Source organism: Pezoporus occidentalis, unplaced genomic scaffold (genome assembly GCF_034315485.1).
Source record: "Pezoporus occidentalis ecotype Australia unplaced genomic scaffold, CSIRO_AGI_Poc_V1 ctg63, whole genome shotgun sequence".
In the NCBI taxonomy this organism is placed as follows: domain Eukaryota; kingdom Metazoa; phylum Chordata; class Aves; order Psittaciformes; family Psittacidae; genus Pezoporus; species Pezoporus occidentalis.
The window spans coordinates 7,455,916-7,479,555 of NW_026915977.1; the positions used below are offsets into that span (position 1 = coordinate 7,455,916).

Here is a 23,640-nt window from a genome sequence, read left to right on the forward strand (position 1 = left end):
CTGTCATCCCAACAGACCTTGCAGCCGCCAGCTGTCTTCAAACAACGAGGAGTTTTCCTATGGAAGTCATTCTTTCTTCATTCCCTCTGTCTGGCTTACCCCTCTGAAGGATACTGAGTCCTTCCTAAGCCTGTCGCCAGCTCTAAATTCACTTTTCCATGTTTGGAGAAACTGCAATGTCCCAGCCCAATGCTAACCCACATTCCAGCAGGCCATTAAGACCAACGATGTGTATAAACCAGCAGATCAAATGTATCCTGGAGGATACATATGTGAGCTGGTATTCTGGAATAACCCACAGCTGCCTGAAAACTCTGTGTGTGTGCGTGTGGGGAGGAAATGTGTTTGTTTTCCTGGAGGGTCCCATCAGCTTCAGCACACCGAAGGGGCCCAACTGCAGGACACAATAGGAAAGGGAGAACAGAGCACGGAGTTGGAGCCAATTGAAAATGCAAAGTAGACAGGCAGAACGGGATTATTCAGAGTGGAATTAGAGCAGGGCAGGGGGGTGCCTGTATCTCGCTGAAAACACCACCGTGGTGACTGTGAAACACAAGAATCTCGTTTTAGCAAAGAGCCAAGGGACAGCAAACAGGCAGTGCCGAGAGATAAAGCAGGGAGCAGGGAGGTGGTGGATGGAGGCACACGCTGGTGCCCGGCTGGAGGAATGTCATGGCTTCACTTGTGATTGGCTGGGGAATGGAGGAGTCAGTTTTCACGGGGGCTGATCAAAAAGTTCCCTTTTGCTTTCCCAAGTTGCTGTCTGAGCAGAGGCATCGGGAAGAGGAGCCCGGCCGCGCTAACATTCCTCAGGAACACTGCTTAAATGAAATGAGAAGGCTTCTCTGTCCAAGGATATACAGCCAAGAGCAGACGCCGGGAAGCTGTTTTCCTTCTTTCCTCCCCCAAGTCCTGCAGGAGTTGAGCAGCTCTCCTTCCTGGCATGCGTCTCATCTCTCAGGATACTATGTCACAGTATTCTACTAACTTTCTCTTGCTCCCCATACCCGAGTATCCCGTGTTAGACTGCGTGCCTAACAAAATCATCAAGCTCGTGGTGCTGGGCGGCAGTAGCGTTGGCAAGACAGGTAAGTCCACAGGTGTAGCACTGTGCTTCTCTTGCTGCTGTACTTACAAGCTCGTTTGCAGCTCAGATAGACCCAAGCCTGTGAATTAACTGTTGCAGCTTGAACACTGTAAGTGATTTGGGTTTTTTCTGCGCTGAATAATGGGTGAGGCAGATATGCTGTAGGTCTGTGCGAGCAGCCAACGTGAGGTGGCAGTTAGGAGGAGAGAGCACTCTTGGGAGCTCTGTGCTCGCAAATGATCCTACCTGGTCCTGTGCAAATTATTTAGCCATGTCTAAATTTATACACCCCCCAAACGCAGTCTTTATTCTCCTGTTGTAAATGTTTTATGCTCTGCAGATAAATAACAGCATACAAGATGTGTCTCCCTTATTATTCTCCAGAGGAGAGGAGAGGAGAAGAGGGTAATGTGAGAATTATTGCTTTGGATATATGGTTCCTGATTTCAGGTGTTATTAAGGCTAATTCTGTTTTACTACATCTGAGGTTCCTCAGGGCTCAGTAAAATGTTTGGTTGCTTTGGATTTGAAGCCGCATTTTGATCTCGTGTTTAAGTAGTGTGTTGAAGAGAGCTCTGAAGTCAATTTGATTTAAGGGTACTAAAGAGGTGACCTGGTATCCACTGTGAGAAAAGTGTTATTTTAAATTAAATCTGTGATAGAGTTGTTTGCAGAACAACCCCTTTTATTTAGCTATTAACTAAATGGTTTTGCAAATGATTAGGAATCCGCTGAGATGAAGCACTACAGGAATAAAAGTTACTGTTTCCACAACAGGATCTGAAGTGTTATAAATTGAGCAAGAAAAAGGAAACTCTTCCAATCCAACAGCGCAAGGAGGGTGAATAGGAAGGCCCAGGGCGCTGCAGCACAACCCATGTGTGCAGAGCACATGCAGTTTGTTTGCTGGATGTGATTAGGTTGCGTTAATGGGTTTCATGAGGAGGAGTGAGCAGTTTTAAGGCTGGGAAGAACCATTACACCCCTCAGCCTCACTTTGTGTATGACACAGAGGTCTCAAGTGTGGTATTTGGATTAGTTTCAGTTTCCTGGCTTGTTACTCTTTTTCCAAATCATGTCAAAACAGAGGTCAGGCTTGTACCTGCAGTCACAACAAAGCAACCTCCCAGTCCTACATTGAACAGTGACACTCAGTCTAGGGAGTCATTTCCAGTACAAGCTGTGAAAAACTCTGTGTTAGGTATCACAGCCTGGCCCCAAATACTCTTCTGTGAGTGTTGAGAGAAGCATTTGCCGAGTAATATGTGAGCAATTCAAAGATTAATGTGGTTTCATATTATCCTAACTCTTCCAGTAAGATGTGACACGTGTTCTGCAAAGATTGATTTTGGTTCACATTAAAGACCCATCTTTTCTGCGTTGTTTTACAGCCCTGGTTGTGCGCTTTCTCACAAAGAGATTTATTGGAGACTATGAGGCCAACACTGGTGAGTCTGCTTTGCACTGCAGCACTGAAATCTGCTCTATTGTGTGACTGGTGCATATTACAGGAAAGCCAAGCTGTGTTATATGTCCATAAGATGCATATTTTCAGTTAATAGCCTCAAGCTATGAAAGCAATAAATCAAAGCCTCGTTATTTATGATCCTGTTAGCTGGGCTTTTTCCAGCTTGGTGGAAAAGGATCAGAGTAAAAGGTTTGCTTGGGGACATACCTATACTAAAATGCAGGCTCAAGGAACAACTTGCATATGGACGAAACCATGGAATCCCAACACAGCTCTCTTTGAAACTCCAGGGAAGCCAGAGGAATTCCGAAGTGCGTAAAAGGCACTTCAGATGTTTTTCTGTGTACTCCCTTTTACTTTTGGTGACTTTTATGACAAGGGAGACTTCCAAATTGAAGTCTTCTTTCTATAAGATAAGTAAAATGACCATGCATTTTTTTGTTTAATCTAACACCTCAGAGGAGGTGTAAATGTGAACTGTTTAATTCACAGCCTCTCTTCTAAGCAAGTGCCAAGTGTACTGGCCATGTTGCATGTACCCTGTACTCATACCTACTGGCACATCCCACATGTAGACCACCTCACATTTTTGAGGTTAAGGAGAACAGGAAACAAAGGGGTGATTGCTTCACTTTGGATATATGTGCTGAACTTAGAATGATGAGTTAGGAAAGGAGATGGCAGTGAAAGACCCTTTGATCTCTGCCTATCTGATGAAATACAACCTGAAAGCTCCTCCTTCCAGCTCCCTCTCACTGACCCTATGTAACCTTGATGGTTGGCTGCACTGTTGCTCTTTCTTCTCCTTCTTCTCTTCTATGAGAGATTGTACATCAAGTCAGAATTCTGAGCTTTACAATGGATTGCTGCCAGAGACATTGCTGGGAACCACATGCTTTTCTCATTAAGCTACCAGCTCAACAGCCATGCTGTAGAAGAAATAAATATGCCAGAAATAGGAAGCAGGTGGCAGTGTATTTGTGATCATTCAACCATGCTTCTCCTTCACTTGGCTGTCAGGCGGAGCACACTCAGTGTCTGGAAGTACCTGCTCTGTTTGCTGCTATGCATTACAGAGTAGGAATAGTATGTTGTCTGGTCTTGGTTCAGGAGTGCAGCATCTTCCCATAGATCAGTACCATCTTTTCAGCTGAAAATAGGATTTAAAAATTATCCCAGAAGGGTTAGATCACCTCACAGAGTCAGTGTTAAACCATAATGTGATAATGTTGGATTCAGATGCAGCCATTTAGACTTCCTCATATTGCAAATGTTTCTCTGAACTCGGACTCCTTTCCACTGGAATAAACCCACCTTTTTTCCTTGAGCCAAAGATGATTTTCAGAGGTGATGGCATTATCATCGCTAATTGACCTCCCTGTTACTCTGAATTTCCTACTCCCCAAGAGATGAGATTTCTCTATACATTGTTTTAGATGCAGCAGTGACAATTGCACTTGGACAAGGCTGAAAGGCTGCACACAGCACCTGTTGCTGTAGCATTTCTTCACATATCCATGTGACTTGTATCAAGTTCTAGAGAAAATTGATGCTGACTTCAATCTCTGAAGCTGTCCTTATCACAACCACAGGTAGTTAATGAAGTTTTCATTGTCACTTAACCCACACTCCAGCAACAAACTAAAGTTCATGCCCAGAATAGTGATGGTTTTATTAGAGCTGGGTCAGTCCTGGATGCTTTGAGCTAGCACTTGGCTCTGAATATGTGTCATGCAGATTAATAAGATTCAAAGTGTCCAGTCTTTGGGGATTTTAACCAAACTCTGACTGCTAAGGTTATGTATATCCCAAAGAGCATCTTTGTGATTTGTATAGAGTCACTTACCCTGTGTCTGTAACTAGAATGCTTCCCTTTCTTAAAAGCTTCCTGAAAAATGCACTAGGACACAGCTCACCCCTTTTACAGACAACCCCTCAATGTCTTGGGTTGAGATTAGAAATACAGGAAGTCCAGATTTCAAAAGCTAACAATGTGGACTGAAAACATCCACTTTTACTATTTGACTCTACACAAAGTGCCACCTTCCCCAGCTACCCTCCTAGGTATGCATTCAGAACGTCCACACAGCAAATACAAACCCATTTCACATAAGCAAACAGCCACACAACCACTCTGGTGCCATGCGCTTTTCCATAAGCACCTACAAATCATAAGCCTCAAATACGTGTGTTTCAACAGTTCTATTTTACCTTTATGTACTCTTTCTTCTTTGTTACAGTCACTGACTCTAATGATGTTACTTTTCCACCAGGTGCTTTGTATTCAAGAAAGTTCACCATAGATGGGGAACAGATCTCTCTACAGGTGCAGGATACTCCCTTTGTTTCATTGGAGGTAAAACATCTGCTCAGTGCATTGTACTTTACAACACAGTCATTGCCTCTTGCTTGTTGCCAGCACTTCCATCTGTAAGTAACTCCATTTAGCAGCAGAAAAATACCAGAGCTGAAATTCAAAAGAAGAGTAATGGATGTCCCTTAAACCCACCAAAATGAGCCTTGAAGAGGTTTAATCTGGCTCCTTTAAGTAAGTCAAAATTAAACCAAATCTATTTCAAACATATCACTGCATCCCAAGCCTAAAGAACAGTAAAATCATAAACTGGCTCCCTTCTGTCAACTTCTTGGTTGTTTTATTTCCTGTCAAATGGGTTCTAGCCCTGCATGGCAGAAAACTCACCTGCTTAGAGGCCCAGCTGGGGCCAGAATCTCTCTTCTCTAGAAAGGTGTTTCTTCCAAGGGGACGGGCCTCACAGCAGTTGTCATTTCCAGCTAGGGTGGCTTTCCAGTGCTTTCCTTAGTCTTTCTTAAAAGCAGTCCTCATTTTTAAGGTGTTAGCATTGACCTACAACCCTCTTTCTATCCGTGTTTTACATATTCTAGATTTAATATTTGACTAGGAATCTGCTTCTAGAAATATTTTTCCAAGCAGGGTTTAAGATTAAGATGTCTTTTCTGGAAGATTTGCTTCAAATGCAGAATAAGAGGATGAAAATAGTGTCAAAGCAGCAGGAAATAATGAAATCTGGGTTTATGTGAATGGTGGAAATCTCATGAGAGTAATAATTCTTCTAGAATAGCTGGGATTTCATGATAAAATTAGATATCCCCTTGTCACCATCAAACCTAAACTTGCAGGTTTGGCCTTAACCTCAGTCTAAGCTCAGACTTGGCCACATATATGCCTGGATGGGAACACCACCTTCTCCCGTGTTCTTTCAGGCTAGCCCTAGACAACCTTATCCACCCTGTTTTGTCCACACAGACCCATGTGTGGATGGCTTCATTTCTGTGCTCTACAACTGTTCCACCCTGAGTTTACAGAACAGGATAAGCAAAGCTCCCGCAGCCTGTTTCCATTTCCATTTTCTCTGACGACTGGAAGTAGATTCAAGTGGGAAGCTTTGACTAAGAGCAGAGGAGAGGAGCCCTCCTTTACTCTGGACACTGAAAGCAAACAAAAGCTGCTATGGAAGTCCTCCAAATATTCAAGTGGGACTTACCAGTACAAAGGCCCTATGCCAGCTTGCTTAGAGAGGACCTGCAAAGAGAAGCTGTGGGTGGCGATTAGGCACAATTGGGACCGCCTGATAAACGCTTTGCAAAGGGAATCCCCTCTCTGCTCTATCCCATGGAGAAAGGAGGGAGTGAAAGAATTTAGTTCCCTCTTTCACACCAGATACATGTTTATTTTCCTGTTTTAATTAAGACTGTACCCTATAACTGTGTGACTGTAGCCAGAGCTCCACAAAATTTAGTGATGCCAACAGCTGAGGTTTCTCAGTCAGAAACACTTTCTAAGTTTCCTTCCTAACTTGGTTAGGAAGGAGTTTCATTTTCTTTGTCCCAGTCAAAGGTCTGCACTCTTTCACCAGTTCCCAGACACACTTCTCTTAGCCTGTATCTCCGTTTGCATCAAATGCTCTATCTGAAACATTTTGAAGGGTCTGCTCCTGAACAGGGCTTGTTAAAGCTGGGAATAGTTTGGATTTTCTATTAAAATTCTTAAATGAGTGTCTTGCACTTTGCAGCCTGAACACAGTGTTTTGGGAGGAAGTCATGCGGAATCTCTCAGGGTTGTGGCCACACCGGAAATGTTAATGTTTAAGACAGAAACAGAAGCAACCAGATCACTGGTTTTGTTCAGTGAATCATTGCTGCTTGCTCTATACATTGCAAATGACTGTGTGTTTCAAAATTCATTCTGGAGCAGAGATTTCCATTTAAAAAGTAGCCCATTAGCCTTTGACTGTCCTGAATAAAGCATTCCATTTGGGATTATCCATCCATCTCACTCCTGGGTGGGCCTAGCTGGTAACTGAGAATTCCAGCTCATTAGGGCTCCCTGAACGTATACCTTCTCCAAACCTATTTTCTAACGCTTGCCAGAGCAATTAGTTCTTTTTACCCATGAAAGGAGTTTGCTGGTGAAAAGAGGCTTGAAGGACATGGAGAGTGGCTCATTATCCACAGCTTGGATACAGCCCAGATGCCACCAGTGCAAATTGCCCTTCTTCCCACAGCCTGCCCTGCCCTGCCCTGGCTTGAGTTCACTCTTAGTAATCTTTTAAACAAGGCTGCTAGTGATGAGCTCTCTTCACTCCATGTGCAAACCTGAGGGGGTTTGGGATTTGAGGGTTTTGGAGGGAAAGGAGTGATAAGGGCATCTGTTAAACAATTTGCTGCTAACAGGATTTACTGTTACTGTGAGCTGGCAAGGGCATAGAGCTACCAGGTAGTGTCTTTACAGGCAATACTAAAATATTTGCAAAGGTCAGATAGACAAGGTGGGCAGTTAGTTAAGGGGCCTTACAAGAAACCTGGAGAGAGACTTTTGACAAGGGCCTGTAGGGACAAGACATGGGGGAATGGCTTTAACCTGCCAGAGGGGAGACTGAGATGAGGTCTCACCCTCTTCCCTGTGAGGGTGCTGAGGCCCTGGCACACGGTGCCCAGAGAAGCTGTGGCTGCCCCATCCCTGGCAGTGTTCAAGGCCAGGTTGTACACAGTGGCTTGGAGCAACCTGCTCTAGTGGAAGGTGACCCTGCCCATGGCAGGGGGTTGGAACTGGATGAGCTTTAAGGTCCCTTCAACCCAAACCAGTCTGTGGTTCTATGATTCATTCCAATTAGCAGAATGCCTGTTGAAAGCTGTAATTTATAATCTGAGCCTTCAGAAATTCTGCTTCCTTCTTCTCACAGAAGAGCCTTGTCACTAGCCTTTTTTCACAGTTTGATCAACCATAAAAGAACTGATCAGTTTTACTCATTCTTTTCTACCTCTGCTTCCTGAAGTCAGGTTTTCTAATTCATATTTAGTGTCTAAATAAAAGTGACCTGTTCTGGGAGGTTGCTGAACATACACAGGTTCTGTTCAAAATAATGTGAATGGCAGATATATATCTATAGATAAATGGATAATGGAACTTATGTTCTAATAGTCTTACTGAACTTGATGAAGATTTATTGAATAGAGTTTAGCTGTAATGATAACAGCTTGGGCTCTGTATTCATGATAAACCCCCCTAAAATACACAAAAGGCTCTAATTCCTAGCAGCTTATTCCAGAGCTGAATACTGAAGACGCTTATTGCCTTGTTGGATATAAAAGAAATGACAAAGTTCCAGAAAGCTGTAATATTGACAGTCAGGTCTCACAAAGCGAGCACACAGGCAATAATTGCAGCAGGGATCTCCGTATCTGCTTGGGTTACACGCCAGCATGGATAACAAAGAGCAAAGGATTAGCTGAAAATAGCTTCATCTTGAAAAGTGATCTGATCTCTTTGCAAGCCCCAGCAGTATTGTGTTCACTTTTATATCCCCAAGGCTGGTGATTGTTATGGCTGTCTGAGTAGGAGCAGTGATGGACTGAACAAACATGTGGCCAGCAAAACATAATATAAACCCATTGCTGCTCTGTAAATGAGCAGCCAGGTTTCACAGCATTTTCAGTCCCAGCAGCTGGTTATTTGTAACAAATTGCCTTTTAGAAGTAACTGTCTTTGAATATCTGGTAGAAAAACCTGTTAGGCCTCATCAGCATCAGTGAGAACCTCTGTCTATGGAGACATTGAATACAGACTTGGAAAAAGCCCCAAAACCCCACTTGGGGGACAACCATTCACTTGCAGTAGTTTTACTGGCCTGCTGAATTTAATAATGCTCTTATTGTGCCCACCACAATTTTATCCACAAGAAAAATGTGGGTTTCTATCACAGTGGTTTAGTGCAATAGAACAGAGAACAGACTTTTCAGTATCAGTATTTTGGCTGTTCTCTTCTTTCCAACCAATTTTTCTGACACCTCTCCACTGCTTACTTTGTGATGTGTTACTGGCACAGTGGAAACTTCTCCTGTCCCTGGTACATTCCCTGGCAGTCAGAGAGGTTTCTGCCCATACATTTAGAAACAGCCACACTTTGAAACACAGCTCTGAGTAGCTATAGCAGTGCTGTAGGACTGATTGCTCCCTATTCCCAGTTTCCTAACCTCACACCTCTTGGTTCTGATGGCAGGATGACACTGACAGCATATGTTGCCAAGAGCAGATAAACAGATCAATCTACTGGGCAGATGGCTTCGTTTTTGTTTACTCCATCACAGACTATGAGAGCTACAGAGTGATCCGTCCCCTGCACCAGCACATCCGCAAGATCCACCCAAATGCCAACATCCCTCTGCTCCTGATGGCAAACAAAGGAGACCTCCTGCGAGCCAGGCAGGTGTCCTCCAAAGAAGGGCTCCAGCTGGCCAGTGAACTGGGAGGTACTTACTATGAAGTCTCAGCCCGAGAGAACTGTGAGGGAGTGCATGAAGCCTTCCAGCAGCTATGCCAGGAGGTCAGCAGGATGATCGGGAGCTGCAATGGAGAGAAGCGAAGAGGCCTCCACCTTGTGCGACCCAAGTCACCAAATATGCAGGACTTGAAGAGACGTTTGAAACAGGCTCTCACTTCCAAAGGGAAATCTGCCACTACACTTTGATGTAGCCAACAGGAATTGCTTTCTACAGCCCTGAAAAACAGGCAAGAAAATAAGCTGGTAATGGGGGGCATTGCTGCAATTCAGCAGTCAGGTTGCGTGAGGGGCTCTTCCAGTTTGTCTTTACATCTTCTGTACAAACCCCGCACACATTCAGCAAAGGAACTTACAGAATTTGCTCTTTGGGGCAAGAAACTGTGATTTAAAAACCAGATTGTCCCAAATTATTTCCTTTTGAAAGGGACACAGTCAAATAGTTTAGGCTTAAAATGTGGATTTTATTAATAGAAACAATTAAATCCTATTTTTAAGAGAAGTGACTACCCTGGGGGATGGTTGTATTCCCATAGGCAAGAAACTACCGCAAGACACGAGGAGAGTGATGTGACCTACACTGAGCAAGCAAAATTGACCAGATTTGCTTAAGTCACGAGACTGGAAAATAAAGGCAAAAAGTAAATGAAGAGCATAAATAGTGAAAAGTAGTAACTGAAAGCTTTAAATTGCAGTTTAGAAGGTGTTAGCAAGGTGGGGAGAGGTTCGTGCAGATGTAAGCTTCAGCCTCACAGTGTCTCTAAAGGGAGATGTTTAAAAATCACTATGTTTTTCAGATTATTTTTCTTTAAGCACACATTGACTGTTTCTGAAAGGGATATGGACTGTATTCATCAAGAGCAAGGAGGTGATCTAAAACTGTTGAACTTTTCCTTTCCAAACTAGGCAGATTTCAAGCTCAAGATGCTGTTTTAGAGAAAGAAAACCTTCATGTAAAGTATATTTAATTCATTAGATTCTTCTTTTTTTGAAGGAAAAGAAGAAAAGGATTTATGATGCCTAAAATCTGTGGCTTCAGGAATTCATCATTTTGTTATTTGCCTTAAGACCAGACTTTACACAATACCTCGCAGTGCATCCAAATAACTGGTCTATCCACACATACTTCACTGGCAGCATCCCACTGCATTGTATCTCAGCATGTACAAAGGGATTTCAAGCTGCATCCTGTGAGCTGGCTGGTTTTATGGTAACAATAACAACAACGTGAAACATCCATCATTCTGTGCTCGATGAGAGTAGAAAGAAACTGGGTTGGACCATGTGAAAGTCATGATGCAACAACCTTTGCTTTAAACACACCATACGAGCAATTCACAGGCCCATGAAATGAAGTAAAGCTCCATGATTTACACTCAAGAACAGAGGGAAAACCCTTGTTTGATGGATACAGAAAGATCCTCGCAGCTGCACTTGCAGCTGGCAATACTGAGCTAAATCAACCTTTTACTCATTACAAGCAGTGAAAATGTAAATTGAGTCTGATGAGTATTTACACAGCTCAGGGCTTGAAAATGGGGTTTACATTTTTCTTGTCCCTATATTAGACAGCTCTCATCAGGATTTTCCTCATCACCTGGATTTGCTCTATCTACAGCTCACTTTGTGGTTTATTTATTGTTTTCCACAGCTGGTCAGCTGGGAATGGCTTGTGTTCTCATTGACGTAAACTGCTCTTCTTCACACAAAAGGACTGCACCTTTTTTAGCAGTTAGTTTCAATTGGTAGTAGGAGGGGAAAAGGAAAGTCAGATCATCCAATGAAGGACTCAAACATATCAGAGGATTTTTACTTTAGCTTAAGGCTATTTAACAGTTCAATGTTTGAACAGTGCCATTATTCAGTGCAGGCACTTTGGGATGGTGTTTAATAGCACTGAATTTCGATATTTGAAATGACTAATAGCAAATATTAAATCTGAAGATTGAGTAACATGAAATAGAGCAGTGTGTGAGCCACACACAAACTGCAAATGGTTTACATTGAGAAAAATGATCCATATTTTGAATAGCAATTAAAAATTTTACCATCCCAGCCTGTGTGTCAGGGGCCAAATTTGCCAAAGAGAATTTGCTGACAACCTTTGTTCTCATGAGAGCCTAAGACAATTCAGTGCTCTCGCTGTTCAGTTTGGTTGTAACTTACTCTTGCAGCCCTAATCCTTTCTTAGTTGGGGAAAAATGTTCAACAGATTTCCAACCTTTCAATGTTTTATTTTCAATAGTGATTAATAAAAACATTCAGAGCCTTTCCTGAGAGTGTACAAAATGTCTCACATCTTTAAATGTTCCTTGCTTAAACTACACTAACAATATACTATTTTTCCTTCTACAATCTAATGCACCCTACATGTATTCCTGCATTTGTATTCCTACAGAAGTAAGTATTCCCACATTCCTGTGGCACTGGTGGGGAAAAAAATGCCTACATTTTAGCCAAGGCCAAGAAATACTGAAACATTTAAGTCTTCTCCTAACTACTAACATGTGGCAAACATTTCTTCTGCTACAGAAACTTCAGTATTTCCTTTGTTCATTGACCAGCAATACAAATCCTGTAAGAGCTTTGATACTGGGTTTAAGCCAGGACATGCCATCTACAGAAGACAATAGAGCTCAGGCTTTTTGTTAGCAGGGCAGTATCCAAGCACTAGGACACATCATTGGGCCACTGAAGCTAAGCAAGGCTGAGGAAGCAGAATGGTATCATGAAAAGCAGGGAGAAGAGAAGGCTATAGAATTAAGTGCCTAAAAATAATCATATAAAATATCAAAGATTAGTCATGTAGAACCTGATCCTGAATTAGAATCTTGAGGCTGCCAAGGAAAAAACATGTATTCTACTGAAAGTTTAAAATTAAGCCTCTAGAGAGAAGGTACTTGGCATAAAGTCAAGAGAGGAGAGGAAAAAAAGATTGGAGAGTGGGTTTTGGGGGGGGGGGATATCAAGGCAAATTCTCTTCTTTGTTATATTAAGTCCAGATTAACTCCACTGCAAGCAATACCATCAGCAATAAGCTATAAAACTCACTTTTCTTTTACTCCCATCCCTTTTCATTCTCCTGAGCCATTTAAATCTTGTGCACCATCTGGTTTTCAAGATGGTTTACAGCTGGGTTTACTTGGGCACAAAGCACTTGAGTGATTTGCCCCAAGGTTACACAGCTGAGCAAGTGCTTGAGAGGAACTCACAAACTGTGTCCTTTGTAATTAATTCCCAATGCTTCACAACACCTACCAGACCATACCACCTCCCCCAAGGTATGCACAAAGCACAGAGAGTTGTGTTACAGAAGAATGTAATTAAAAGTTGGGAAAAGTTACTTAAATTATAAGATATGTTAGGAACTGCCTGAGCAAAGCATTGCTGACATCCTGGAACGGGGTGCAATAGCAGTAATAGCAAGCCTGGCTTTGAGTTATTGAATTTATTTGTGAATGGCTATTTTCTGCAGTATTCCTGTCAGATGCATTTCTCACACGTTTCCAGTGGTTCCCAATGGAAATACAGTGTGACTTGGGAAAATCAGGCTCCATTTTTAACTTTTCCTGTGACTTGATGATCTTGGCCAGGTCTCTTAATCAAAGTTACGTGTCCGTAAGGATGAGGAAAGTATTAACACATATTTGCTACGCAATTTAGCATCCACAAGACAGGCTCACCAATGAGAAACAAAGGACTTGCCTGCATTGGCAGTAGGGATGGCTTAAACCTTAACATCTGAATTCAGATCTTGATTCTGGACTCCTTAAATTCAGAGTTGTTTGGATCCCATGTTTACACTCAAAACATAGGAACAAATGGAAAACTCAGATCTTGATTTCAAGGAGGAACTCAGCCAGAAATACTTGTATCCAGGGTCCCTGCCTACACACAGGTTTTATGCCAGGTGCGCAGACGAAGAGGAAAGAGTAACTTTCTGAGACATCAAAGAAACTTAGGCTGTACCAGAAAATGGTTGTCTGATTGTTTTACAAGGCAAACTGGAAGGCTGCCAGCTCATTGTTCCTGCTGGATTTGCCTCTGCCCATTAACAGGCTGGAAGACTTTGGGTCAGAATCACACTGACACTGCTGGAGCAGCAGTTCTGTCTGCAGAGCCAGCACATGACCCCAGAGCGGCAGAACACAATGACATATTAGCCAAGATTCAACGGTTCATGTATCTTCAGAGTTCTTATGAGCTGAACCCATCTCCTTTGGGGCTAGCACAGGAAAGCCATGCAATTGAAAGCGATAAAGCTCTCCAGTTTCACTCTAAAAGCCCCCAAAACAGGAGCAATGGTGCTAGAAAAGATCTATCACCTCTGGAGACAAAGCGAGACTCTTCCTTTGATCATTTTTCACCCCTGTTCTCACTGGCTGTGCCCTTCCTCATCCCTCTCTGGTCATGCCTTTGTTCTCATTTAGCAAGCAAAACCTCCTGCAATTGTTCTTCCTTTGGCTTAGAAATATAATTTTTGCTGTTTAGTTTAAAATATATTTCCAAGTATTTTAACTCCAAACATAGTTCATAGCAAAAGAAGTGTGTCTACTCAGCCTTTTGACCTTATTTACCTAAAGCATTTTAAAGCACATCTAAATGAAGTCAGTCCAACTGTGTATTTAGACAACCCTTTGAATTCCTGCCATTTCTCCCCAAGTGCTCTCACTGCCTTAGCCCGATATTTCCTTCCCTTGTTTTGTGCTCACAATGTTGAGCTCATTTCTGTTGTGCAGTCACTGCTTACTGAAACCTTTTCAGGTCTTACAAAGTTCTGCTGCTCTTCTCTGAAGTCTCTTTGGTTGAATTAAGCAAGTCCTCTTCTCTAAGCAGTGGTGCAAGTTGCACCTGAGCTCAGAGCAGCTGCTGATTTTCTGCTCTGTCAGGTTTTTCCCATTATTGAAGGTTTTGGAATAAACAGGAGCATGGAAAATGATGCAGCAAGCCCAGTTCTAGTCTCCCTTCATCTGTCAGCCTCCTCTGGTGACAATAATTTGATCCATCACAAAGTGAGCAAAGTTTATCCTAAATAACAGTGTTTCAGCATGGGTTCCTACAGATGGAAAAACACCAAATATGAAGCAGGGTTGGTAGGCTCTGCAAACCCAAGTATCTAATTCATTCAGGAGCTGTCAAACCAATCTTCTTTTCCTTAGAAGATGCATTTCTTACATTTTCCTTTTTATCCAAATGGGTTTCAAGACCCAGGCTCTGGATCTCATCACACAGACACTTACTGTCTGCTCTGCAGCAGGACAAGGGGAAGCTGCACACTCTCCAAATGTGATGGGTGAAAGTACGTGAGCCTCATGTTGTTATTATGGATCATTGTGGAGACTGTTCCTAAGGAAAGCAGTTTTCCTTTTCTTAGGTACTGATGCAGAACACAAGCAACCAGTAACTGGTCATTTTGAAAAGGTATTAGTTCTGTTTGCTGAACCTGGAGACACACTGTACCTCCTCATGGTTAGAAAGCTCCCCAGATAAGCAGGGGTTGGGCTTTTTCTGAGGTAGCCTTTGAACTCTCATGAAAAGAGTTGAATTATATCACTTGCTGACTGCAATCCAGGTTTCCAGATGCTCGCAGGAGCCACCACTCTCATAGTGTTCTGCACTGTATTTCACTTCAAAACTCAGTAGTTTCCTATGCCATGATGGAAAAGCAAAACAATTTTGGAATATCACACCACAGTGCAACAGCCTATTCTGTTGCCTGCCTGGTTTTGATGAAGATCATGGGTGTCTGGGTTGCTTTTACATTGTGTTGGGAACTGGAACTTGTAGTCATGCTCTACAAGAAAAGGTGTTTATCATTTCAAATGAACAAGGCTCTTCATTATTTAACCTGCAGAACAAGGTACCTGTCAGACACCTGAGCAGTTCTGTGACTGTCCTTAAAGAGCAGTGGGATAGAGGAATGAAAGAGAAGCATAAAATCTCTAAATGATGCTCCTATGTGCATTTGATTTCCAGTAAGAGAGACTGACTCCCCCTCAAGCACTGAGGATGTAATGGACTGGTGGCAGTGCTGAATATAGAGAAGGCAGTGATGACAATTCTGGGTCAACAGCCTGTTCTCTCATCCTTTCATTTGGGATGCTCGATATTTGTGAGAAGAACGTCCCAAGGGCAAGGGCACAAAAGGGTTACTGGGAAACCATGGGTTCTCCAAGGCAGAACCAACATGATGTTTTTGTGGGCTACAGATCTGGAGGTGCTCTGCTGAAATAGAAACCAGAAGCCAGGCCTTGGAGACCATCAGCATCACCCATCTACATCCCTTCAGAGCAGTGCTGAAACCACCATGTCTTTGTCACAGACCAGCCTATGCGGTTCCATTATGCCTATGTTAAAGTCACTTCTTCTCCTAAGGGACTATAGCAATACCGTTGGTCTCAGTGTAGGCCATTCTTATCCACCCTTTTAACTGCCAAGACCACCTATGGAGTCCAGAGTCCACGAGCTAGTACAAAATACCAAATATATCTGACTAGTGTTCATCAATCTGTGCTGGAGAGCAATAACTGGCTTTCAGAAGAGCCAGAATCTGCCAAAATTGCAGCTTTTAAAACTCACAATACATATTTGTGTCAGGGTTGTGAAATGATCCATTTCTCTTCTGCTGGCGTTATTTATTAGTCAGCTTTAAAGAAAGCAAGAAGTTTTGTTTCTAAATCCTGAGTACTAATCATTGAGATTCCTCTCTTTATCTATTTTTGTGTTCTTAATTTTAGCCATTTGCACTTCTGAACCTCGCACTGGGAATGAAGAGAAACAAATGGAGCCAAATGTTCATCTCTTATTATATGTTTGGCAATGCACATTTCCCCACACTGCAAATACATCCCAACACTGGAAGAACCAAGACCCATGAACAGGGCTAAGAGGACACACTCAGTTTGCAAATCCCTCAACCCCCGTGCTGTGGCTACTGGTAAAAGCCACTAATAAGACAGGAATATACCTCTAAAAATCATCAGTGCTCATCACCACCTGTTTACACATGGTTTGCAAGGAGCTTCAAACCAGAGGCTTCCCAGGATGAGGGGAGAAGGCTGTCAAGGGGTTAAACATTTCCTGCCTTTAATCTAGAATCACGTAATGTGGAATGAATGTTTCAGCTCGAACTGCTTCCTTGCTCTGACAGTTTCATGGTGTGAGGTCAAAGTGTGGGAGAGTTGGGGAGAAAAGAGGGGAAGCATGGGGCGGTGAGCTAATAAACCCAGAGAAACACATAGACACCCAGAGAAATGAAGAGGATGGTTTCTCGAGCAGCTCCAAGCCAGCTGGAATGGCTGTGGTGGAGCCATAGGCAAAGTGTGTATGACTTTAAGGGCTTCCTGCTCCAGGCTGCCTCTGCTTCTCCCATCTGTTCCTGCTTCTGCTCTGGGCACAGTTCCCACGCTACATTGCAAAATGTGCCTTGAGTTTCTCACAGTGTCTCTGCCCAGACACAAACTGCAGCTTCAGTCCTTCTTCACCCTGCAAATGGAGGAGGTGGGACTCCCCTGGGGGTACTGCTGGCTATAGTTATCATTCCTGCCTGTGTGGAACTTTTCCTGTGCTACCAGATCCGTTTCATACACCAAAGGGCTCCACCCAATATGTCAAACTTCAATGTAAAAACTCATCAGGTTGCAAATTAATTTGGTTTTTTGGACCAAACTGATGTCGGATCACTTCTTACACAAGGACAGACTGGTCTGGTTTGAGTTCATTTGCAGGGCTTCCTACAAGGACAAAGCAATCACCCATTCATGACTATCACTGAGGCAAAATATGTTTCTACAGATCAGTTCATCACATATTAGTCTGTTTTCACCTCCTCTTCTGTGGGCAAAAGTTTCCATTTGGGAATTTTTACTTACTTCGTGTCTGTCAATTGACATAAAATTCTAATCACTGATACAGGGATTGGGGAAAAGGAAACATAAATAATTACACAAACACTGAAGTAAGCACATTTCATCACCCCTTGTGCTTGAGCCAAACACAACAGTCTCGACCTCCCTTGGTTACACTCAGTCCACCCCAATTCCTTGCTTCTCTTTCTAAAACACATCTGAGGAAAGGCGCCACATGTTCCTTTGGTGGGCTCATGTTTTGTCATTTAAGGGGGTGTTGTGTGGGTGCGAGAGCTGCTGGTGACAGGCACATGGCACTTCATGGCCATCTCTCCCATGGATCACCTCTGCAGCCCTAACTGTGTGCTTACACATCAGTGCAGTAAACCCTACAGTTTATGCCCAATACACAACTCCAAGTAGCAAAGTTAAGGACAACCCCCTCCCCAAATGATGTCAGTAACACAAAGAGATTTGGTAGATCAGCCCACTGCTGAGAAGAGTAAATTCTGCATCTTCCCACCAAATGATAACAAACGTCTGAAGGGAATCAGCTGACAAATCCTCTTGCTCAACACCACTCACCCCTAAGCTGCATGAAGAAAACAAACTCCTTTCATGGCAGGAAATCCTCAGGCCAGTTTGTCACCAGGGTTCAGAAAGATTTAAATAACAGAGCTGCTAACAGTAGATTTGGAGTGGTGAATGATACAGCCAGCAAAGCTGGTCAGTGAGCATTTCTGTGGGCTGAGGTACAAATCCTGTCTCAAGACTACCAGGCAAACATGGGTTCTAATGCTTTCAGGATAAAGATGCAGGCTCCTGCAAGGAGGAGGACTCCAGAACTGCTTTTAGGAGTTCAACATGGAAACAATTTATGATTTAGCAAAAGGTCAAACTTCTGCCTGCAGCTCCAAACATTTTATTTCTAAACTGGGCCACAAGAAAATTCCCTATGTCAGAGCTACTGGTTCTCAGCATCCAGTTTCAGCCTTCAAGCTGAGCTGAAAGATCCTAATTTAAGTGTCTTCTTTAATGCTACTATATGTATTTTGGAACATATTTTGTGGGACACTACCAGTTCCTCTAGTCCCATACCTTCTCACTCCCTGTCTCAGGGGCATCTTTTCCTGCTAATGCAACCCATGGTGTAATCTAAGGGACCAGGAATACTGCAGGCTGTTGCTCAGGTTGTTCCACCCCTGTGCTTCAGTTCCAATGAAATGAGAATGCTACTTCCTTCCTTTGTAATGTGGTTTGAGTTCTATTGGTCAAAAGCCAGGTGTCACCCTGCTTTCAATATTCTATTGCTGCTCCCTTGTGTGGAGAAAAGCTGATGGTTTGTTATTAATAGAGCAGGAAGTGGGGATTAAACTTTGCTCTCTAATTACAAACAACAGCTACAAGAGCTCTGTAGCTTCTGGGTAAACCTAGGGATGAACTACTAAGGCAAGTGAATCCCAGAAGTAGAAACCCAGATTGATGTCTCACAGGGAGCTGAATTAAAGCAAGGTCAGGCTTGGCAGACTGCCTCCTCTTCACCTTGTGAGTATTCTCCAAGGGATGGATCTGGAGCATAACTGTTTTGACACAGGGCTTCCTGTTGCAAACGCTCTGTGCAGGCTCCGCACCAAGCAGCTGGGATGTTTTTTATGTGTGTGCCAAAGCCACATTTTCAAGTGGTGTAAATTGCCGCAGCACCCCGAGAGTTGTATGGATCAAGAGAAATCCAGCTGTCTGGTTTTATTAGCTGAGGATTCAACCCAGCCTCAAAATCACCCACAGCAAAACCATCTCTGAGCCTAGGAAGGTAGTTTCACACATGCAGACCAAGTAGGACAACCATCTTTTCAAAGCCCAGCTTACCTCTGCAAGTGCAGAGAAAGCTTTGCAAGAGCTAACCTTTGTGTCTAGTGGTTGTCTCCATTAAGTCACATGGAAAACCTTTGGAGAGCTGTGTAAACAGAAGCTCTGCATGTTTAGCAGCCCTCTGATTTGCTTTAAAATCCTCATGCATATTTTGAATTCACTTTCCAGGAATAGCCCACTGAGATTCATCCTGGCACAGAGTTCCTACCTACCAGGATTGATGTCTCTGGGATATCAAGTACCCTGTTGTGAAGCATCAGACTACCATGATGCATGAGAGAGTGCTGTGGCCTATCAGACTATTATAAAACAAGTATCATATTTGCAACAAGCAAATTGATTATTTATAGATGCCCCAGTACCTTCTAGCATGGTATATGAGGCTGTGAGCCATCACTGGTGATGCTGGTACATCGAAACAGCACAGCAATTGCCTCTGCAGCCACGCCAGACCCAGAGCTGAAAGCAGCATAGCTCTGTTAGCACAAAGCTGCATTCTAGCTCATAATCCCTCTTAACTGCAAAAATGTAGCATTAACACAGCCCCACTGCTTCCAGTCTGGGAGCTGGTTTGGTCAGCACTAACTGAGGACTCACTGCCCCACACTCTATTGTGTGATGGGGACATGCCCTTAGTGTTATACAGCTGGGTATTTGTTCTGGAAATGCTTGTATGGCACTGGAACAATGCAGTGTGATGTTCTTCTAAGTGGGCATAATGAATAAAGCACAACCCATATAATCATAGAGCACTGCTCAACATCATGGGAGAAATACAGAGCAGAATTACTGCCCCACTGCTCTTGAACAGCACAAGAAAGTAAATAATCTTACCACAAGTATTCAGTGAGCAAAACAAAGGCTAAATTCATCAGCAGTGTCATCTCCCTGCCTTTAAAGTTCAAGCAGTGTTTAATAAATGCTCTATGGTATGAGCAGCCTTTCCAATTGCTGCACACTTACTGTGCTGTGAATTGGAGATGTGACAGACGTTGTTCTCTAAACATCTAAGCTCACCAAAGCATGTTCATGGCTTATAACATCAGTGGTGGCAGTAGCATGCCCAGAACTCCAGGTCTAAGAAAGCTATCACATAAAAATAAACAGGACTCTTTGGTCTGGTTATTTAGCATGGCATAAAAGCAATTAAAGAGATACTGAGGAAACCAGTCATGGAAAATTGAGGTCATACTATTTAAATTCAGTTTATGGTTATGTTCCTTCTTTGGTGTGTTTCCCTCCCTATGCTCTACTGTTGTTTCTAATGATGATGGCAGCTCCACAAGCATCAAGATCTTTGAATGCTTGCCTGGCCATGCCCAATCTACCTTTCAATGCTCTAGTAAATCCAGTTGTCCCATTCCCAATGCTACCTGTAAAGTCAGGAGCAGGAAATTAAATGAGTTATAAGGAGCTACTCAGCCTGGGCCCATCATGTGAGTCTTATGTAGTCCAAATATTTCAAAAACAAACCATCATTTTAACACCAGCATATTTCAAGCAAATATAGAGCAAAAAAAAGAGCCTTGTCACTGTAAACCCGCTTTTCTGCTACCAACAGTCCTGTGTGCATGAGATATTTCATTTGATTTCAGAGGAGCAGCTTGTTGAACAGCTATTTTCCTTGAAATTCCAGCCTCTTTCAAGGAAGGTATTTTAATCTCAATTCTAGGAAGCAGGCAAAAGGAGCTTGAACACTGCCTAGTGCTGCAGCTGTGATTCCCAGATCACATCCCTTGGTTTACAAGGCCATGATAAAAGACCTGCAGTTGCTCTGCAGAACTACACTGCCATTTCCAACCGAAAAATGCCGGGCAGGTGCATGGCAATGTGCAGTCATTTCCTTATGGATAAGAGCACTTTGTAGCCCCAAAAGTCTGGGAATTGTTAGTCTTGCTGGATAAAACGTTGAAGGATAACAGCAAGTTATTTGTGCATTCTATTACAGCAGTTAGTATATTATATATTAAATGATTATTCTCAGCTCTTCATTTGTAGCTCATTTCTTCAACATCCTCCCGATGTACTCTATGGGGGCAGTTATGTGTCATTGACACTTCCGAGTGACAGAAGGGCTGTGTGGAGGGGTATACTTTATACTAGGCTTCAAGGGCAACATTTTCCACTACCAAAGTCCCAAACTATGTGCTTTAGTGGCCCCCACTCAGGCATCCAAATAGGCATCTGGGGACTTAATGAAAGAGGATGGCTCTTCACCAGATGTCCGTGGACATATAATTGATCTATATGGGCATCAGTATAGAATGTGGCAAAATATCAGCTGGGAAATTAGTAGTTAAACCACAGAAAACAATGAATGGTGTAAGGATTTTGCATGGACAGAAAACTATTTAAAAGAATGGACCAAAAAGGATCAGGCTGGTATGGACCAAACACCAGAATTCCTGAGGAATCATACTTGGATGTCAATCTTGTTAAATATTTTTATGAATGACCCTGGCACAAACTGTCAGAACACACGAGTAAAACTTGATGGAAAGCTGGGAGGTACCATCAATATATAGGAGGGTCAGAGTGCCCTACAGGAAGAATGGCATTCCTCTGGGGAATTACATCATAGTAATAGGAGCTGAGAACAAGAATTTCTCATCTAATTATGCAGAAGCAACACAGGAAGAGAAAGGGGGAAGTATATTACAGTAGCATGTATGGATATCAATGTGCTGCAGCTATCAAACAGGAAATGTGATTTGAGGATGTGTTGGGCTAAATAATTGCAGCAAAGGCTGAGCACGAGTGGCTCTGTACATGCCTTCCTGAGGCCTTCCCTTCAGTACTGTCCACAGCCCTGATCACCTGTATTCCTTATAGGACAGGAACAGGGAGAGGAATTACTGAGGGTAGGAAACCTGTCATATCAGGAGAGACTGAAGCCATAATGATAGTTTTATATCTCTGACCCCCAAAGATCCTGGAGCAGGCTACAAATGTGGTTTTATGTCCACATGGCAGAGCACATTGCACACAGAAGTATTAGCTCAGATGTGATTGAACATTCCTTCTTGGAAGGACAAGTTCTAAAGTAAGTGGGAGAAGGGCATACCCTAATCTTCTATGCTGAACTGTTGCACCACATTCATCCCTATAGCATTCTTCACTTCAGAATTAAAGTTTTCCATCCTGGTCAGATTGACTGTAAGGGTTTTAGATACACAGAAGAGGGGGGCTATTATGGCTGAAAAGAAATGGTTGTAATAGAGATGACTGATCCTAAACAGAGAAAAATTCAACTCAATATGATAGATGGGGGATTAAACAGGATTTCCTTCTGCACCACCCTAAAGCTTGAAGTTGGGACGATGTGGAGGCTTCCATAGTGCATGCATCCAAGAAGAATGGCCATGGCCTGGTGCTGGGGCCCCACTAAATTCCCCCTGTCCGCAAACCTGCAATGACACCTACTGGTAACCGAAGATGTTCCTGCTCACAAGCTGCGAGCCTGCTTGCTTCCAAAATTAGAGAGGTTTAGGTTTTTTCCATTATCAAGGCTCCCCACAGTGGTTTTGTACATCCCAGTTTGGGAAGCTGGGCTCTGCTTAGCCTGGCTTATTTGCAGACCACTCGTGTATGATTTTGGTCTTCTGTTCCAAGCTGGATAACCCATGCTGGAATACAGCAGCGTGCGTGCCTGATGTGTGTGGGCATTGGGACCTCTTTACTCCTGTCACCTCGAGCCAGGTCCATCAGGTGTGTATGGCATGGAGCTTTCATGGAGCACTCTGATACTTTAACAGTTCTGTATTGCTGCAGGACAGTTGACCTTAAACCCAGCTCTCTGGAGGCCTTGGAAGGTGACCCTCTTTTTCTGTGGTTGTCAGGAATAACACCCAGATGATCACCTGTGAACTGGTGAAATGAAGCAAGTGTCACTTCAGATAAAATAGTCCCAGTGCAGACAACAATGGAAACCAACAGTGTTTGATAGAAGTCTTGGTTTAGAGCCTAACATTGGAAAGTTTCAGAGCCAGTGATTGTACATTTCCTTCTAAGCCTTTGTTTCCTTACCTGGAAATGAAGATTTGACAAAATATATCCACAAAATCTGTGGGGGTTGATGAAGTGCTAAGCACTTCCCAAAGCAGAGGAAGGCAAGAGACATGACCAAACTGTGAAAAGGCTCAATCCTCAGCTCAGAGTTGGCATTAGGCTTTCTAGTTTTGAAGAACTAACATGGAAAGAAAGGGAGGAATGGGGAAGGAGAAACCACATATATTATGGAAGCTGATAGGGTTTAATATGTATTCTGCCATTGCAGCATGATTAATGCTTGTACAGGCTGCTATAAATTACAGGAAAATGCAATCAAAGCGATTAGACTCAGGAATCCCACATGAGATTTTCCTGACTGAATTCCTCGGATTTGTCCCAGCTTTTAACTTGTCTCTTTTGCTTTCTTCTAACATATTTCTGGATGGCACCACAGCCATGCAGAAATCATGACAAGTCCCTAAATTATTCCTGAGACTGTAGCAACTGAACTCAAATTGTTCATTTGCATGAAAGCAAATCTGCAGTGAGAATGTTCAGTAT

At 43.0% G+C, this 23,640-nt stretch overlaps 1 protein-coding gene and 1 long non-coding RNA gene across 2 annotated transcripts in view; one reads left to right on the forward strand and one right to left on the reverse strand.

Moving 5' to 3' along the window:
* Window positions 1-311: 311 nt before the first annotated feature.
* On the forward strand, window positions 312-11,645 carry LOC134174846 (ras-like protein family member 11A-like). Its single transcript, XM_062640139.1, has 4 exons — window positions 312-1,088; window positions 2,479-2,535; window positions 4,829-4,911; window positions 9,095-11,645. The coding sequence occupies exons 1-4, from the start codon at window positions 944-946 to the stop codon at window positions 9,560-9,562; spliced, it is 753 nt and encodes a 250-aa protein (XP_062496123.1). The 5' UTR covers window positions 312-943; the 3' UTR covers window positions 9,563-11,645.
* LOC134174848 (uncharacterized) overlaps window positions 9,455-23,640 on the reverse strand; it is a 32,251-nt gene continuing 18,065 nt past the window's right edge. The window contains exon 3 of the long non-coding RNA XR_009968809.1: window positions 9,455-9,592. This is a non-coding gene — a long non-coding RNA (uncharacterized LOC134174848). The remainder of the gene's footprint in view (window positions 9,593-23,640) is intronic.

What these genes read in the sequence shown, in the direction of transcription:
- LOC134174846 (XM_062640139.1), top strand. Translation starts at nt 944, where the DNA reads ATGCGTCTCATCTCTCAGGATACTATGTCACAGTATTCTACTAACTTT. An exon ending in CAGTAGCGTTGGCAAGACAG is followed by an intron (nt 1,089 to 2,478) that starts GTAAGTCCACAG and finishes GTTGTTTTACAG; the next exon opens with CCCTGGTTGTGCGCTTTCTC. An exon ending in CTCCCTTTGTTTCATTGGAG is followed by an intron (nt 4,912 to 9,094) that starts GTAAAACATCTG and finishes TTCTGATGGCAG; the next exon opens with GATGACACTGACAGCATATG.